The sequence below is a fragment of the Pyrus communis genome, chromosome 16 (genome assembly GCF_963583255.1).
Source record: "Pyrus communis chromosome 16, drPyrComm1.1, whole genome shotgun sequence".
Taxonomy (NCBI): Eukaryota; Viridiplantae; Streptophyta; class Magnoliopsida; order Rosales; family Rosaceae; genus Pyrus; species Pyrus communis.
Genome location: NC_084818.1, coordinates 15,049,812 through 15,067,565, shown reverse-complemented (window position 1 = coordinate 15,067,565; position 17,754 = coordinate 15,049,812). Strand labels below are relative to the sequence as shown.

Below are 17,754 nucleotides of genomic sequence, written 5' to 3'. Positions count from 1 at the left end.
CTATTTTGTATAGTATTATAGTTCAACTCAATTGATATTTGATTTGAGTGATGGTATATTAGTAACCCAAGTACTTTGATTAGTTAGAGTCCATGTCTTGCATATAGTGATTTGCTTATACTTGTGAATAGGATTTTATCAAGGTGGTGAACTCTTGTAATAAAGAGTTGGAGCAATGCTTTGGAGTTCAAGTAGGAGCAATATGGCAGACTTTTACGGAGATTGATTATATTAAATTTCATAGAATTCTATTTTATTTTTTTATCTTATTGATTGATTACTCTTGTTGAGTGTTACTTGGATATGCGTACATCATTGTTTTGTTGGATGTCTATTTGTTATTGACTATGGAATTACTCTTGGTTGAGAATATATTTTGGAACACATGAATGATAAAATGAAAGTATTTGTGAATCATTCATGATGTGTCTTGTGGTTGGAGATTCGAATTTGTGAAAGGAATTGTGGTAAGAGGGTAATGGAAATGATCTTTTGTGTAGTTGAGCCCAGTGTTCCAAAAGTCGGCCTAGGTGGCTGCTTAGGCGCTAAACAGTGAAGGCCAATCCGATTTAGGCCAAATTGTTGATGAAAATCGAGGAGGGTTCAGGTGGCTGCCTAGGTATTTTCTAGGCATTCTAGGTGGTTTAGGCGGTTTAGGTGGTGGTAGGCGGCCAGTCTAGGCGGTCCATGATTTTGAAATGTCGCTGTTGATTCTGCACTTTCGCCGTGAATTGTAGGCTTTCTTCATCCCTTCGTATTCATATCTCTCGCAATCACTACATCTCCTAGACTTGCATCCTATCGCATTTGCACTACATTTCTGCACCGTTTCGCGTGGCATCTCTCACGATCTCACCGCACCTGGTTTGCAGCTTCAAAGGGAGAACAAGAAGGCAATGGGTTCACGTACGTTTCTGTTTTTATCAAATAGGTGTTCACTTCGAGGAGTCATGAGACGCCTGACCCTGATATTCTCCAAACACCAGGGTAAGCACGTGCTGACCGACACCCGAAGGTGACAAAGCCATATTAGGATGCATGAGAACTAGAAACAATTAACCTACATAAATAAAACTTGTAAACTTAATTATAATGAATATGCAATTGTGGAATATGTTTAGAGCATACAGCTAATCCGAGACAATAAAAAATGAATAATTTAAAATTGAACAAACAAAAGGATGGGTCATACACCAAGAGGACTCGAAGGTGCCAATGCGAGAGTGCCTTGACACCGGGATTGTACGCCTTGATTCTAAGTCCTAAGGGGGCACAAAACAAAACATGAGTGGACCAAGTTGATATATAAGTAGTACTAAAACAGTTAATCTTTAATGTACTAACCCCCAAGTTTAGAAAACTTGTATAACATAATAAGTAATAGGTTTTCCAAAAACCTGGCATGTCATAAAACCTTTCATAAAACATATATCATATATAGTGTGCTAATTAATGGTATCATACTCGCTTGAAGGCAAGACATTCGCCTGTAGGCAGGACATATGCATGTAGGCAGAACAGTGACCACTAGATAATCACAAAAACATTGTATATAATATTTCCAACATAAGTACATATATCTCAATGGAGCTCAGTAGCTCAAACATCATATCTCAAAACCTCTTCATAGTATATAGTCATCCATCATATATATTACAAAGAACATGAAATCAATAAAGCATGGTATTCCAAAATATTCTTAGTAAAGCATGATATCTCATAAAAAGTAAAATCTAATTTACTCATTAAACGTTTCATAAAATGTAATGATTAAATCATGCTTTTCATGTATGCATTTCTAATAGCAAAATTATGCATTTTGAAAGGGGTCAACTCATAGATACTTCGTCCATCGAAGAGCCGTGTGAAATATGAGGGATAGAAACACCGCTAATGATTGTACCTAAGCACATAAAGGGTCCCATTAATAAAACTCTACCCTAACGATTGAATTTCAGAAACCGAACGTCATAAACGGATTCAAGACGTCAAAAAAACGTAAAAGGGGACCTCGGGTACCCTTATGTGCAGGCCCACGCGCCATTCACGTGCTGGCCAATGCTCTGGGATCCAAGTCAGGTTTGGTTCCATTTGAGTTAAGCTTGGGTTCTCTGAGTTGGGCCTCATGGTTGCGTCTGGGCAACTGGGCCTTGGCTTAGGTTTGGGTTTGAGTTCAGATAGGGCTGGAGCCCTTGGTTTTGGGCTATTAAACTTGGGTTGGTTTTAGTAGGCCGAAATCCATGGCCTAAAAACTTGAGCCGGTTTAGTTGGGTCTGGGTTTAACCCGTTTTCGGGTCGGGTTGGCTAAACTTGATAAAGAAGGAAGCCGGAGCTTCTCGAGCTCCGTTCAACTCTGATTCTCCACCCTAGCATGCGATTTGCCCACCAAAATGAAGACCACCAAGAGTAGATTAGGATTTTACCTTTTGTTTCCCATGGTGGCCGGAGTTGTTCAGGAAGTCGTTTGAAACCCATGGTTCACGCTGGGAACCTGGGTTTGGTTTCCTTCCCACGTCGGGAAGTCGAGAGGTTCGTTGGGGAGGGGTGGTGGTTTGTGGTGTCGTCGTTGGTGTGTGGTGCTCGGGGGAAAGGGATGCAGCGAGGGAGAGATATGAAGAGAGTGAGCTGAGAGAAAGAAAGAGAGCTTGGGGGAATCAGAGAAAAGAGAAAAAGTGAAGGAGAGAATGAGAGAGAAAGAGCTGAGTTGCTTTGGGCCCGGGGAACAAAAACCAAAGGTGGGCCCCTTGGGCACACCAAACAAGACTCAAAAGCAAACCTATTTCAGTTTATGTTCCTGATAAAATTGTTTCTTTACCATTCATTTAACCCATACAACCTTTTTAAAAATAAAATACTAATTGTATTCTTTCTAGTTTATGGATATTTCTATTTTGAATTTCATCTCTTCCAAATTTTCAATATAAGTATAATTTTTTAAGTGTAAACAGACACTTATTTTTATGATATATAATAAATTTACTCAAATCCAACTAGTTTGCCTAGGCACCCGCCTAGGAGCTAAGCCCCCTTCTGCCACCCGACTAGCACCTAACGTTTTTTAGAACCTTGGTTGAGCCAAACTCTTAGTAGTTACCAAGTCTCAGGCAAGCTCATAGTGCACAATTTCTTTTAGGGTAATTCGGGATTGGCGACGAAGGGTTTTGGCAAGATGACTAAGGGGAAATTAGGATGATTAAGTTACAGGGGGTTAATTTGTGTAATAGAACATTTGAACCACCACTGCAGAGGTAAAATGCACGGTATGGGATTTGCATGTCTACATGCTTTATTATAGAGATTAACGGGTTGGGTAAAGGATGTTAAATCGCATTGCATTCACGCATTGACATTTTAATTTATATGACTGGTTACATGTTATAATTGAATTTTGTGTTGCCATGACACTTAATTTGGTTTAATCAATTTACTGTTGTAAGATTATGTCTTTACTGCGCTGTCAAAGCTCACCCCTTTATTGTTACGCAAGTTTACAAACTAGATTGTCAAGTAGGCGGGATGAGGCCGGACTATATGTGAGGCTAGAGTTTGTATTTATTTATTTTTTAGCCTTGCAAAGAGTTCTTAACTTCTATTTATAAGGGGAATTAATTTTCCATACTGTTTTAGTAAGTTTTTATTTACTTATTTAATTTTTAGCTCGTGTTCCGGATTTGGTTTTTTCTACCAACTCGGGTCCGGGGCGTGACAGGAATCCTTCCAAAATATTATATTATGAATTCCAAGTACTTGCCAATAGTCGTTTTTATACAAGATAGTAACAATATCATCTCTCAAGCTATTCGTAGTATTACTAGAAAAATAGAGTCAATTTATTGAAATCAATCTTTTGGCCAAAAACAGAAGAAAAATTATTGAGGGTGTCCATGATGCTCCTTGCTATACTATCATTCAATCCGTATACTTGTGAACACTAAAATTTGAACCTTAAAGAGGTAAGTTTAGGTTACCTAATTTTCACAACAACCATCACCGGTCCATTTACGACTCGGGTTTTTAAAAGAATCCCCAAACCCACCCGTTACCCATTTATTCTGCTCCATAACCTTTCCATTAAGGTCGGGTACCCGTAGGGAACCAAACCCATGGGACTTTTTGCCACCCCTACTTATTATGTAAATATTGTTTATTGTAAGTAAGGATAACAAAAGAAAAACGGGGATATGGTAGGTATTTTTAAAAGAGCAAGCCATCTTATGTTAATAATACTATAGGTGATATGTATACCATAGAACTCAAGCTCTAAGTAGTTGCTAAATTAATACAATGTCGACCACTCGTTTAGACCTATTATTGATGATTTGAAACCAATTTTTTATGTTTGAATGTCATCATTGAAATATAATCCTTACAAAAATTCATTCAACTTGAGAAGTGTTTAGTTATCTAACAAGATCACTTATGAAAAGTTAATGTTGGTAGTGTCATAAAAATTCATTCTATAGTCTGATAACACTAGAAATCTGAGAGAATGTCCTTGTTTATTGAATGAAAATTGTGGCAGTTAAATAGCCTTACAATGCAATGAAATAGGAAATAACAACCCACGATTTACATGGCCCAAGATCGTGGTGCATGACTAAGTCAGAAACAGAAAGATAAGCTTGTCCCTCAAGAATAGGAGAGATTATTTGCATGGTTAGAAACTGATCCCTAGAAATAAGGAACCCTAACCCTAACGGCTAGGAGACTTCTAATACTTTAACATCCTCCCTTAAACTGAATATCATTGATAATCAGTTTATCTTTGGGTATTTGCAGACACACATTGCTTCTCGCATCTTTGCAAACACTTCTAACTTCAATGGTTTAGTCATAACATTTGCAATCTGCTCCTGGGTTGAACACTGTTTGAGCTCCACTACTCCATCATTGACCAAATTTCGAAGAAAAAGAAACCGAACGTCAATGTGCTTGCTACGTCCATGCATTACTGGATTTTTCGAGAGTTTGATTGTTGAGATGTTATCACAGTACAAGACAGTAGGTTTAGATTGCTCACAATTTAGACTTTTCATAATCCTCTTTAGCCAAACAACTTGACAATCACTTGAAGCTGTTTCGAGAGTTTGATGGTTGAGATGTTATCACAGTACAAGACAGTAGGTTCAGACTGCTCACAATTTAGACTTTTCATAATCCTCTTTAGCTAAACAACTTGACAATCACTTGAAGCTGCAACGATAAACTCAGCTTCGGTAGTGGAAAGAGTAACCACTGGTTGCTTCTTTGAGGACCAAGATACTGCACTTGAATTCACCATGAAGACATATCCTGATGTACTTTTCCTGTCATCCTGATCTCCTGCATAGTCACTGTCCGTGTAGCCAAAAAGCTTTTCATCTCCTCCCTTCCTATAAAACACCCCAAAACTGGATGTTCCCTTCACATACCTTAGAATCCTATTTGCTGCCTTCAAGTGAGTCTTCGTGGGGCGTTCCATATACCTACTGATTAAGCTTACAACAAACATCAGGTTAGGGCATGTGGCTGTAAGGTACATAAGACTTCCCACCAGTTGCTTGTAAAAAGTACTATTGACTCCTACTCCTTCTTCATCCCTTGTGAGTTTGAAACTAGAAATCACTGGATTTTGAACCGAGTTGCACTAATCCATGTTGAATCTTTCAAGGACCTCGTAAGCATATTTTCGTTGGCTTATAAAAACCCGATCTTCCTTCTGCAACACTTCAATCCCTAGAAAATATCTCATTTTTTCGAGATCAGTCATGTCAAATTCAACCATCATAGACTTCTTAAATTGTTCAATCATATTTCCATTGTTCCCAGTGTATATAAGATCATCAACATACAAATAAATAATCAATATTTTACCTCTATTTGTTGTTTTAGTGAACAATGTGTGCTCATGAGGACATTTGTTGAAGGCTTCTTTGACAAAATATGATTCTATGCGACTGTACCAAGCTAGGGGAGCTTGTTTGAGTCCATATAGTGTTTTTTTGAGTCGATAGACTTTTGATTCTTCTCCATTCTGTACGTAACCTGGTGGTTGATCAACAAACACTTCTTCACTGATTTCGCCATGCAGGAATGCTGATTTGACGTCAAGTTGGTATATCAGCCAACCTTTCTGCGCAGCAAGTGAAAGCACTATGCGAATTGTGTCCAAGCGAGCCACCGATGCAAATACTTCTGCATAATCCACTCCATACTGTTGACTGTACCCTTTCGCCACTAGCCGTGCCTTGTACTTGTCTACTTCCCCATGCTCATTGAGTTTGGTATTGAAAATCCAATTCACTCCAACAGATCTTCCTCTTGGTGGCAGATTAGTTAATTCCCACATCTCATTTTTCTCTATTGCCTTGATTTTTTGATCCATTGCTTGCCTCCATTTCTCACTTTTCACTTCTTCTTCATACGTCATCGAATCACCATTAGTGAATAAGGCTAGATGAGTTATATTCACATTTTCTTCATCAAAGAGACCTTCACCAGTCTCATAATCTCTCATCCATGTAGGAGGTCTTCATGTTCGTCCTTCTGGGAGTGAGGTGACATTTGAAGTGTCTTCTTCGAAAGAACCACTGCTGTTGGACCAATGTTCTTCTAGTTCTTCGGCTGTCTCAGAACAATTTTCATCGTTTTCCTCTTCTGTACTTGTTTCTTCATCAACTTCCCATTCTAAATCAGCCAATATGGTTTGCTTGTGGGCCTCATCCCAACTCCATTCTTGGTCTTCTTCAAAGACCACATTTCTGCTAACAGTTATCTTGGAAGATATAGGATCAAACAATCTATAAGGTTTAGATTCGTGACTTACCCCCAAAAATATGCATTTGAGACTTTTGGCTTCAAGTTTCACTATTTTGTTGTCAGGTATGTGAACATGTGAAATACAACCGAAGACTCTGAAGTGCTCCACTGATGGTTTGAGACCCTGCCACGCCTCTTCAGGTGTTTTGCTTTTCACGGCAATGGTTGGACTTCTGTTTAGCACATGTACTGTCCAATTCATAGCTTCAAGCCAAAAAGTTTTAGGAATTTTCTTCTCTATCAGCATGCTTCATACCATATTCATTATGGTACGATTTTTCCTCTCAGCATCACCGTGTTTCTGTGGAGTGTATGCAGCAGTTAATTGTTTATGTATCCCATTCTTATTGCAAAAGTTTGTGAACTCTTGTGATGTGAATTCACCCCCTCGATATGTTCTCAGACTTCGAATGAATGCTCTAGTTTCCTTCTCCACTCTAGCTTGATAGGTTTTGAAGGTAGCAAAGGCTTCTGATTTCTTTATCAAAAAATAAACCCAGGTTTTTCTACTATAATCATCAATAAAGATGATTAAATACCTTTTGTTGCTGTTCGAGGTTGGGTTGATCGGACCACAAATGTCAGCATGCACCACCTGAAGAACTTTGGAAGCCCTCCATATGCTTTCTTTTGGGAATAGATGTCGATGCTGTCGTCCTACCAAACAGCCTTCACATACTTGCTGAATGGCTTTGAACTAGGGTAACCCTTCCACCATCTTCTTTTGTTGAAGTACTTTGAGTCTATTCCAACTCAGGTGCCCATATCGATGGTGCCAAATAGTGGCCTGATCTGTGGTTAGAGAGGAGAAACACTTTGTCTCACTTGGTGGTGGGCAGTGAGCAACCACGATAAACATTCTGTTAAGAGTCATTTTAGTTTCAATGATGAGCCCCATCTCAGGGTGAAATATCTTACATTTGTCTCGTTGAATGAGCACAGTGAGTCCCTTTTCTTACAACTGCCCAATACTTAACAAATTGTTCTTCAGTTCGGGTACAAAGAAAACTTCCGTGATCACATGAACTATCCCTTTTACCTCCACTCGAATCGTGCCTTTACCTTGAACAATAAGACTCGAGTCATTTCCCATCTTTACTGATTCCTTGAAACTGTTATCAAGATCAACAAAAATGTCTCTCTTGCCACTCATATGGTTGCTACACCATGGCGACTATTTGATTCCTCTTTTGTTTCTGCATAGTTTGATTCCTCAAACATGGCGACTATTTGATTCCTCAAACAGCATCCAGATCATTTGATTCCTCTTTTATTTCTGCATAGTTTGCCTTTGGATCCCATGCTTTCTTTGGGCATTCCCACTGAAAGTGTCCCAACTCATGACAGTTATAACATTCTAGGGTTGATTTATCAAACCCAGATTTGCCCCTTCCTCTTCCTCTTCCACAATAGTTACTGCGACCTCCACCTCGTCCTCCTTGTTGAGTCTTAGAAGTGACTTGCAGCACTTGTTCCTCCACTACAACATGGCGACTAATCCGTTGTTCATGCACTAACAAACTGCTTTGAAGCTCATCGATGGACAAAGCATCCAGATCATTTGATTCCTCAATAAAACATACAACGTAGTCATATTTTGGGACCATAGACCTTAAGATCTTCTCTATGATCACCACATCCTCCATGTGCTCTCCGTGAATCCTCATCTTGTTGGCAATGACGAGAGTTCGTCCAAAATATTCATTGACAAATTCTCCAGCCTTCATGTGCAGCACTTCAAACTCCTTTCGAAGAGCCTGCAGTTAAGCACATTTGACACATGCTGTTCCTTGATATTTCTGCTTCAAGGAATCCCAGATGTCATTCGCAATGTCCTTCTTCATATGGTCTCTAAGATCGAACAATCGATGGCTTGAAACAAATAGTTTTTGCACTTCAAGTCTTTCAGCTTCTGATCATCAATCATCTTCTTCTGTGCTTCGCTTGAGTCAGCTCCCTCTGATGCTGCAGTGACTCCCATTTCCACTAGGTTCCAATACTCTTTGGAACGTAAAAAGTTTTCCATTAGCATACTCCAGTGATCGTAGTGTCCATCAAACCGTGGAATTGCAGGTTGCACAAAGCTGCCTTCGGACATCATATCTTTGTTCCTCCATACTAGTTCCTGTGTAGCAGGTTTTGATCAGGCCCCGTGGTGGGGCTCTAATACCAGATCTCTAATACCAGATGTTGGAAGTAAGAGAAAATGGCAGAAAGCTTTTGTACTTGTATAGTCAGATAACACTAGAAACCTGAGAGAATGTCCTTGTTTATTGAATGAAACTTGTGGCCGTTAAATAGCCTTACAATGCAATGAAATAGGAAATAACAACCCACGATTTACATTGCCTAAGATCGTGGTGCATGACTAAGTCAGAAACAGAAAGATAAGCTTGTCCCTCAAGAATAGGAGAGATTATTTGCATGGTTAGAAACTGATCCCTAGAAATAAGGAACCCTAACCCTAACGGCTAGGAGACTTCAAATACTTTAACAGTATCGTGGTGGAAGATAAATGTGGACTCCTCCTGTTTGCCCTTCAATAAAGATAAATGTGGATGCGAGTTGGAAGCATGGTGTATGTTCAATGTGGGTTAGAGTGGTTATGGTGGTTCGTGACTCGGGGTCCAGATGTATCGTGGTCAAAAGGGTTGAGGTTTCAGCATCTAGCGCGTCCTTGGCTGAATCCTTGGCGGTCTTGGATGGGTACAATCTGGCGAAGAGTTTGAATATCCCTCGGCACTAGCGGAGCCAAGGTGGGTGCATTGGGATTCCTTGACCCCAATAAGTTTAGACTGCTCTTTTCCTTTTCGGTGCAAATAAGAGAAAAAATGGGAAAAGACATTGTTTTGGCAGCATCCAAAATATATTAAGGCATTTATTATGCCTTTTGGTTCTGCAGTTGAGAGAATAGAAGTTGTATGTCGACAATTCTAGTTACGTGGCGCACATTGATTGGTCAATGGCTAAAAAAAAAAAAAAAACAAATTGGGGCAATTTTGAAAGGGCACGTGGGTGGGATAGGAGAAAGAGAAAGAGTATCTCTTCTTCCTCCCTCATCTTCTTCGTTAGACTTAGAACTAGAACTCCATTTCCAAAAGTTGCAAAATGCAGATCTTCATTTCTCATTTCATTGGCCAAGCCTAATATTTTTCTTTAAGAAAAAAAAAATGAGAACCTGTACGCAGCTTGCTCTGTGCTAGAGCAGGGAAACCCTAAAGGCCAGAAAACTAGAAATTTCCTTGCCCTCACGTAGCTTCGTCTATTAGTATGATAAAATTTTTAAAGCTATTTTTGACCCCATTGTTGTAAATTCCTGGCTCTGCCACTGTCCCTCGAGTAGTGGTCAAATTGGATTCGAAACAGGTTATATCATGCTTGAACAACTGTTCTTTGAGATGTGCTTGGGAAATCTTTCCTATCTGTAATCGTATTAGTGTGGTTGGGAAGACTTTGCAAGCTTTCTCCTGGTCTTGAATTTCAAGACCAACAAATATTGCGGCGAACTTCATTGCGAAGAGTTATACTCCAGAGATGTGCAACTTTGTTTGGGTCGACAGGTCCCCATCTTCCTTTGTTAGAATTTTGAACAAGGATGGCATGCCTTGTCCTTCAAGTATTAAGTATAGGCTGTTGTTTTTTTGGGACGACGTGTTCGCCATATGTGGTAGCGTCTATATGTAATCCTGAGTCTCATGTTGTTTGATGGTTTTTCCATGTTTGTTAGCCTTTTCTGGCTTTCTTTGTTCTTGGTTGGCCTTTTGGCTTGGTAATGAATCCTTGTTTCAAAAAAAAAAAAAAAAAAAAAAAATTGGAATAAGGTACTGAATAGCCGCTCATGTGTACAACACCTATTGGTGCATGTAAAATCCACTTAGAAATTGACTGGACCAGTAACTGATTAAAAATGACAAGGGATTGTTAGAAGAAATCAAAAAAGGTAATTTAATAGCCGTTCATGTGTACATCATGCACAAACGCATGAACGGCTACCTAGTGGTGTAGAATCCTCTCATAAATTGATGAGTACTAGTAGCATATTGAAAACGATGTACACATGTCAATCATGCTAGTTACCTCCTCACCCACCAATTTATAATGATTCTTAGTCCAAAAATTAAAAATAGAAAAGAACAAAACGAAATCTCTAGAGACACACCAAACTTAACCCCCAAGTCACAAAGACCTTTCACTTCTCCTATTGATATACAAAACCAATGACACCCCCCACACACCCCCAAAAGAAACCCTAGATTTCCATAATCTTGACAAGCACGAAACAAAGCAATTAAAGAAAAAAAGCACTTACTGAAAATGCAAGCGAATTTGGTTGGTTAGAGAGAGAGAGAGAGAGAGAGAGAGAGAGATAAAGAGAGGAGAGAGAGAGAGCCAATTGTAATTGACTACATTATAGACCACGGTCAAGTGAGTCGACACCTTCTTACCCCTAATATTAAGGCATTGCCCGCCACGGATTCACACTTGCAATTTCCCCTGAAAATTGTATTTCTTCTGTCCTTCTCTCTTCCTTCAAATCCGCACTCACTATCTCACTCTCTCTCTGCTTTCTTGCTCTCTCTAGGGGTTTTCCGGTTCTTTCGATGCCATGAGGTCGTCGTACCCTCGCTCTACTTTCCGGCAACCTCAGCCCTCGGAAATTCCCCGCCGTTTGCTTCCCCGGCGACCCAATTACCCGCCCAACAACTTCTACCACCAACGCCTTCGTCCCTGCCGCGCAAGCTTCATCGTCGAGCTTCTCTCCGACCACCGGAGCCTCCGGAAGCATGAAATCGACGCTGTGATCGCTAACTGCAAGTCCAGGCCCGAAGGCGTTGAGGTTTCTCCCGCCAATCGCATCGTCGCCTCCTTGTTCTACACGCAATGGGTCGACGTTCTCGAAGCCCTCGTTTATTTTTGGGAGTCCCGGCTGGACCAGGTTCATGATCTCACTCCCAAGTTGAACCGGATCGTCTCGGTTCCCTCCGATCTCGACGAGCTCCGGGAGAGGCTGAAAGCCCTGTTCGCCGGCCGGATTAAGAAATTGATGGACGGAGGGGCGGTGAAGAAGTGGGAAGCGAAGAGGGTCTGGTTGTGCAACGACAACGAGCGAGTTTCGAAGTTGCTTCGTGGGCATAACAATCTGCGGAGTTTCAGCGAGTTGAATGAGACGATGAAGAGGAACAGGAGTGAAATTCAATTGGTTGAGAGCCGGATTAGGGAGTTCAAGTCCGCCATGAATTGCTTGCTTGATTATCTTGAGGAGAAGGGGGCGGAGGAAACTGGTGAAGAAGGCGTGAAAGTGTTCAAATTTTCGAGTCAAGATTATGATTGGAGTCAAATTCAGAGCTTAATTGTTCGGGAATGCAGCAGGCTCGAAGAAGGGTTGCCCATTTATGCTTATCGGCAGAAAATTCTTCAGCAAATTCTTAGCCAGCAGGTACAATGTGGTTAAATTTGGCTGTGTAGTTGTTTTCCGTCTTCGGTTTTATGTTTGATTTTGGTTTTGATTAGTAATCTCTGTTAGTGTTACTCAATTTTCAACATTCTTGATTGTCAACGGTACATGTTTGCCTAAAGGCTCAATTGCATTTGTTGGGAGTGAACTTTATGATTGTGAAAACTAATGCTCAAGCATGTACTAAATATTCCTGAATAGTTTAAAAATATGCCTTTTTTTTTAATACAAAAAATTGATGCTTTTCTGCATTGTAGGTTATTTGTTTATTTGTTTGTTTTAAGCAATAATTAATTATTTAAGCTCAAATTTAGGTGCTTTAGACATCTTACATAGGTTTCTATTTAGAATTTAGATTTTCCCCTTTGTCTATCTTTCTAACTTCAATCTGCACAGGTCATGGTGTTGATTGGAGAGACTGGCTCAGGGAAGAGTACGCAGATGGTGCAGTATCTTGCTGATTCTGGAATTGCTGCTGAGCAATCCATTGTATGCACTCAGCCTCGTAAGATTGCTGCCATGTCGTTATCGCAAAGAGTTAGAGAAGAAAGTAGTGGGTGTTACGGAGGAAACTCAGTATCATGCAATTCAACATTTTTGTCAGGGCAGGGGTTGGTTTCTAAGGTTACATTTATGACAGATCACTGTTTACTGCAGCACTACATGAATGATACGAATATGTCAGGTATTTCTTGTATCATAGTTGATGAGGCTCATGAAAGGAGCTTGAATACTGATCTCCTGTTGGCATGTTTAAAAGATTTACTTGGTCGAAGGTCTAGTTTACGACTTATTATAATGTCAGCAACAGTTGATGCCAATGTGGTGTCCGACTATTTTTATGGTTGTGGAATATTTTCTGTAACGGGGAGGAGCTTTCCTGTTGATGTTAGATATGTACCGTGTTTCAGCGAAGGAACTTCTAGTGATGCTTCCTATGTTTCTGATGTGCTGAGGGTAGCAGCAGATGTACACAGGAAAGAGAAAGAGGGGACAATTCTCGCCTTTTTGACTTCCCAGTTGGAAGTAGAATGGTGCTGTGAGAAGTTTATAGCACCTGGTGCAATTGCATTGCCATTGCATGGAAAACTTTCTTTTGAAGACCAATTTAATGTTTTCAAAAACTACCCTGGAAAAAGGAAAATTATTTTCGCCACTAATCTGGCTGAGACATCACTGACAATTCCTGGGGTAAAGTATGTGATTGATTCTGGTATGGCTAAAGAAAGCAAATTTGAACCGGGAAGTGGCATGAATGTTCTCAGAGTTTGTATGATCAGCCAGAGTTCTGCTAATCAAAGAAGTGGCCGTGCTGGAAGAACTGAACCAGGAGTATGTTATAGACTTTACTCAGAATATGACTTTGAGGCTATGCCTCCTTGTCAGGAACCTGAGATCCGCAGAGTTCATCTTGGTGTTGCAGTTCTGAGGATTCTGGCTTTAGGCGTCAAGAATTTACAAGACTTTAAATTTATCGATGCACCTTCTTCTGAAGCTATTGACTTGGCTATCAGGAACCTTGTTCAGTTGGGAGCTGTTATGCACAAGGATGATGTTTTTGAGTTAACTCAGGAAGGTCGGTGCTTGGTTAAGTTGGGTGTTGAACCTCGGCTTGGTAAATTAATTCTTGGTTGTTGTGACCTTAACTTGCGTATCGAGGGTCTTGTTCTTGCAGCCGTGATGGCAAATTCCAGTAGCATATTTTGTAGAGTTGGTAATGACGAAGAAAAGATTAGATCAGACTGCATTAAGGTGAAATTTTGTCATCGTGATGGTGACCTCTTTACCCTTCTCTCTGTGTACAAGGAATGGGATTCCTTGTCTCGAGACAAGAGAAACACATGGTGCTGGGAAAACAGCATCAATGCAAAAACTATGAGGAGATGCCAAGACACGGTGATGGAATTGGAATCTTGCCTTAAACATGAACTCAACATGATAATTTCTGGTACCTGGCGTTGGGATCCACATGAATCAACTGGTTGTGATAAACATTTGAAAAAGGTTATACTATCTTCCCTTGCAGATAATGTTGCAATGTTCTCAGGTTATGATCAACTTGGTTATGAAGTGGCATTAAATGGGCAGCATGTTAGACTGCATCCTTCGTGTTCATTGCTAGTATTCGGGGAGAAACCTAGTTGGGTAGTTTTTGGTGAAATTCTGTCAGTTTCTAATCAGTATTTGGTGTGCGTCACCTCCTTTGATTTCAACTCTCTGTCTACGCTTTATCCTCCTCCTTTGTTTGATGTATCTAAGATGGAAAGTCGAAAGCTTGAGCTGAAAATGTTGACTGGTTTTGGCATTACTGTCCTTAAAAGATTTTGTGGGAAGGGCAACAGTTATCTGCTTCATCTCGTGTCACGTATTAGGACAATTTGCGGGGATGAACTTATCAACATCAAAGTCGATTACTGTCAGAATGAGATTATGTTGTTTGCCACTTCACATAACATGGATAGGGTTGAAAGCTTTGTAAATGATGCCTTGGAGCGTGAACAAAAATGGATGCGTAATGAATGCTTGGAGAAATGCTTATATCACAGTTCAGGCGTGTTGCCTCCTGTAGCATTGTTTGGAGCTGGTGCTGAGATCAAACATCTGGAGCTTCAAAAAAGGTGTTTGACTTTTGATGTATTTCATTCAAAGCTGGACTCTGAAGATGATAAGGAGTTACTTAGTGAGCTTGAAAAGTCTATCTCTGGCAGTATATGTGCTATTCACAAGTTCACCAACACTGGGCAGGAAAATTTTGACAAAGGAAAGGGGGTGAGGGTAACATTTCAAACTCCTGAAGCGGCTCAAAAAGCAGCTGAGCTAAACGATTCTGAATTTAATGGCTCCATACTGAAGGTTATTCCTTCGCAGGTAGGTGGTGATCATAAAATGTTTTCATTCCCCGCTGTTAGAGCTAAGGTTTATTGGCCTCGCAGGCTAAGCAAGGGGTTTGCAATTGTTAAATGCCACATGAATGACACCCATCCCATGATTGATGACTTTTCTAACCTTGAAGTTGGAGGAAAAGTAATTCGCTGTGAGATTAGCAAAAGGGACACAGATGCTATCATGATATATGGACTAAGCAAAGATCTTTCTGAGGCTGAAATTTTAAATGTGTTGAGGACTGCTACAAGTAGGCGAATCCTTGATTTTTTCCTGCTGAGAGGAGATGCTGTAGGAAATCCGTCATGTAGTTCTTGTGAAGGAGCACTCTTAAAAGAAATATCACCCTTTATGCCTAAGAGGTATTCCCACAATAGCTGCAGTGTTCAGGTTTTCGAGCCTGAACCAAAGAATGTTTTCATGAGAGCTTTGATTACTTTTGACGGAAGATTACACTTGGAAGCGGCGAGAGCTTTAGAAGAATTAGAAGGGAAAGTACTGCCTGGGTTCCTTCCATGGCAAAAGATGAAGTGCCAACAGTTATTTCATAGCTCTCTATCCTGTCCTGCCCCTGTCTATCTTGTGATCAAGAAGCAGCTGGATGGTTTACTCTCAAGTTTTATGCATCTAAATGGTACCGTTTCTTATCCAAGCTTATGTATTCTTTTGATCTTATATTTATCTGTGGTTGCAAGTATATTGGCATTTTCTTCTACTAGTTTAGTGTCACACCCTTTTTTTTTTCATTTTAATTTATCCTTCACGTCTTGTTGGGATTTTTGTAGTTATATTTTTGGCTGTTTTTTGAATATCCTGGAAACAAAATGTAACTGCTGCATTATGATAAAAACCATTCTGGAGAACTTGGTTCTTGCACTGACTGAGTCTTGTCATTCTTCTTAAAGCATATTAATTTTCATAATTATATGGGAATATTTACAATCTAATGCACTCTTCAGCTATATCTTGTCAATTATATTGTTATTTTGGTCACTCGTTTTATACTACCGATGGCTAAAACTAAGCACAATAGGTCTGTTTTCTTAGACATAGGTGGGTGTTTGACCATCTTTTATTTTTGTGTTGTTTACAGGTGTAGAATGCAATTTGGATAGAAATTCTAATGGTTCCTACCGAGTGAAGATATCTGCCAATGCTACAAAAATTGTTGCAGACCTGAGAAGACGTGTGGAGGAGCTTGTGAAAGGGAAGACTATCGACCACGCCAGCCTTACGCCAGCAGTTTTACAGATTCTTTTCTCCAGAGATGGCATCAGTCTAATGCATGCACTCCAGCGAGAGACGGGAACTTATATTCTTTTTGACAGACGTAGCCTCAGTGTACAGGTCTTTGGTTCTTCAGGCCAAGTTGGTGTGGTCGAGAAGAAATTGGTTGACGCCCTTTTAACCCTCCACGACAATAAGCTGCTTGAGGTCCGGCTTCAAGGTAATGCCTTGCCTCCTGAGTTAATGAAAGAGGTTGTTAACAGGTTTGGGCCAGACCTCCGGGGGCTCAAAGAGAAGGTCCCAGGGGCTGATTTTAGTCTAAATGTTCGCCGTCAAGTAATTTCCATCCATGGAAGCAAGGATGTGAAGCAGAAAGTAGAAGAGAGTATCTACGAGATTGTACAGATGTCAGGTAGTTCAACTCAGAGGTTTAAGACTGATGTTGATTGCCCCATATGTATGTGTGAGATTGAAGATGAATACCGGCTTGAGGACTGCAGTCATTTATTTTGCCGCTCGTGTTTAGTGGAGCAGTGTGAGTCAGCAATTAAAAACCAAGATAGTTTCCCAATGTTTTGTGCACACATGGGTTGCAGGTCTCTTATTTTGTTCAGTGATCTGAAATCTCTATTACCAAGTGAGAAGCTGGAGGAGCTATTTAGATCTTCATTGGGGGCATTTGTTGCGTCAAGTGGGGGCATCTACAGGTTTTGCCCGTCTCCCGACTGCTCTTCTGTGTATCAGGTAGCTGCTCCGGGAACAGACGGTGAACCATTTGTTTGTGGTGCATGTTATGCCGAGACATGTACTAGGTGCCATTTAGAACATCATCCATACCTCTCATGTGAGCAGTACCGAGAGTTCAAGGAAGACCCAGATTCATCGTTGAAGAAGTGGTGCAAAGGAAAAGAACATGTGAAGAGCTGCCCGGTTTGCAGGTATACAATTGAGAAGATAGATGGGTGCAACCATATAGAATGTCGGTGTGGGAAGCATATTTGTTGGGTCTGTTTGGAGTATTTTGGAACGAGCGACGAATGCTATACCCATTTGAGGACTATTCACCTGGCCATCATTTGAATATGAAGCGCTCATGATGTTTACTTATCAGTTGGCTTATATTATTGTTGCATGATATGAAATAGGTAACATAGACAGAGTATAGCAAGTAGTAGCGTCTTTTCTATTTATAGCTTCTTCCCAGCACAGCGTTGCCGAGACATGTACAGCTGGTAGGGCTTTTCTCTGTGTAAACTGTAAAGGGCTTTTCTCTGTGTAAACTGTAAAGCGCTTTTTCTCTGTAAGTTCCTTTAACCAGCTGAGTGAATTCTAGCCAAGCTTTTCGGTGTTCTCATCCAGTCTGGATAATTAAGAAATGAGGAGCTCTGATG

General features: G+C 40.4%; 1 protein-coding gene across 1 annotated transcript; it reads left to right on the top strand.

Moving 5' to 3' along the window:
* Positions 1–11,197: 11,197 nt before the first annotated feature.
* On the top strand, positions 11,198–17,677 carry LOC137720515 (ATP-dependent RNA helicase DEAH11, chloroplastic-like). The gene is made up of 3 exons (XM_068459594.1): positions 11,198–12,235; positions 12,650–15,770; positions 16,230–17,677. Exons 1-3 carry the CDS (start codon positions 11,405–11,407, stop codon positions 17,441–17,443), a joined length of 5,166 nt encoding a protein of 1,721 aa, XP_068315695.1. The 5' UTR covers positions 11,198–11,404; the 3' UTR covers positions 17,444–17,677.
* The last annotated feature ends 77 nt before the right edge of the window (positions 17,678–17,754 follow it).

Excerpts from the sequence above, each read along its gene's own strand:
- LOC137720515 (XM_068459594.1), top strand. The coding sequence starts at position 11,405 with ATGAGGTCGTCGTACCCTCGCTCTACTTTCCGGCAACCTCAGCCCTCG. Across the intron at positions 12,236-12,649 it reads AGCAAATTCTTAGCCAGCAG|GTCATGGTGTTGATTGGAGA; the intron begins GTACAATGTGGT and ends CAATCTGCACAG. Across the intron at positions 15,771-16,229 it reads AAGTTTTATGCATCTAAATG|GTGTAGAATGCAATTTGGAT; the intron begins GTACCGTTTCTT and ends TGTTGTTTACAG.